The 428-nt window shown below is 34.1% G+C and overlaps 1 protein-coding gene across 1 annotated transcript in view; it reads left to right on the top strand.

Moving 5' to 3' along the window:
* Window positions 1-77: 77 nt before the first annotated feature.
* LOC104493394 (dystonin-like) overlaps window positions 78-428 on the top strand; it is a gene marked incomplete at its 5' end in the record, with an annotated part of 44,813 nt that continues 44,462 nt past the window's right edge. Inside the window, one exon of the mRNA XM_010136063.1 lies at window positions 78-216. Within this exon, the coding sequence (XP_010134365.1) occupies window positions 78-216 (139 nt within the window). The remainder of the gene's footprint in view (window positions 217-428) is intronic.

Genomic DNA, 428 nt, shown 5'->3' on the forward strand with positions numbered 1-428 from the left:
TGATTCTATGGTTCTATGATTCTATGATTCTATGTTGTTATCGATGGTTCCGTTAACAGCAGATTGCTGTTTTTCAGATTAAAAACTGTAAATTTGGTGCTGAGGAACACCCAAGGAGCAGAATCATTAGTAAAACTCTATGAAACTAAGTTGTGTGAAGAAGAAGCAGTAATGGCTGACAAAAACAATATTGAAAATCTGATGGGTACATTAAAGGTAAGAGTTAGCTGGTGCCTTTTTATGGGCAATAAATAATAGGAAAATTATCTGTCTTACAACACCTGTTTTGGTTATGCTATACTGTACAGTGTATCAGAAGTTAGCTTGTGTGTTTGGAGGAAAGTCTGTATTAGGATTGACATCTCAAAAAAAAAAAAAAGCCAAATATGGAATATTAGGAATTGGATACTTTGCATGTGTATTCCTGC

This window comes from Buceros rhinoceros, unplaced genomic scaffold (assembly GCF_000710305.1).
Source record: "Buceros rhinoceros silvestris isolate BGI_N320 unplaced genomic scaffold, ASM71030v1 scaffold26625, whole genome shotgun sequence".
NCBI classification, from domain to species: domain Eukaryota; kingdom Metazoa; phylum Chordata; class Aves; order Bucerotiformes; family Bucerotidae; genus Buceros; species Buceros rhinoceros.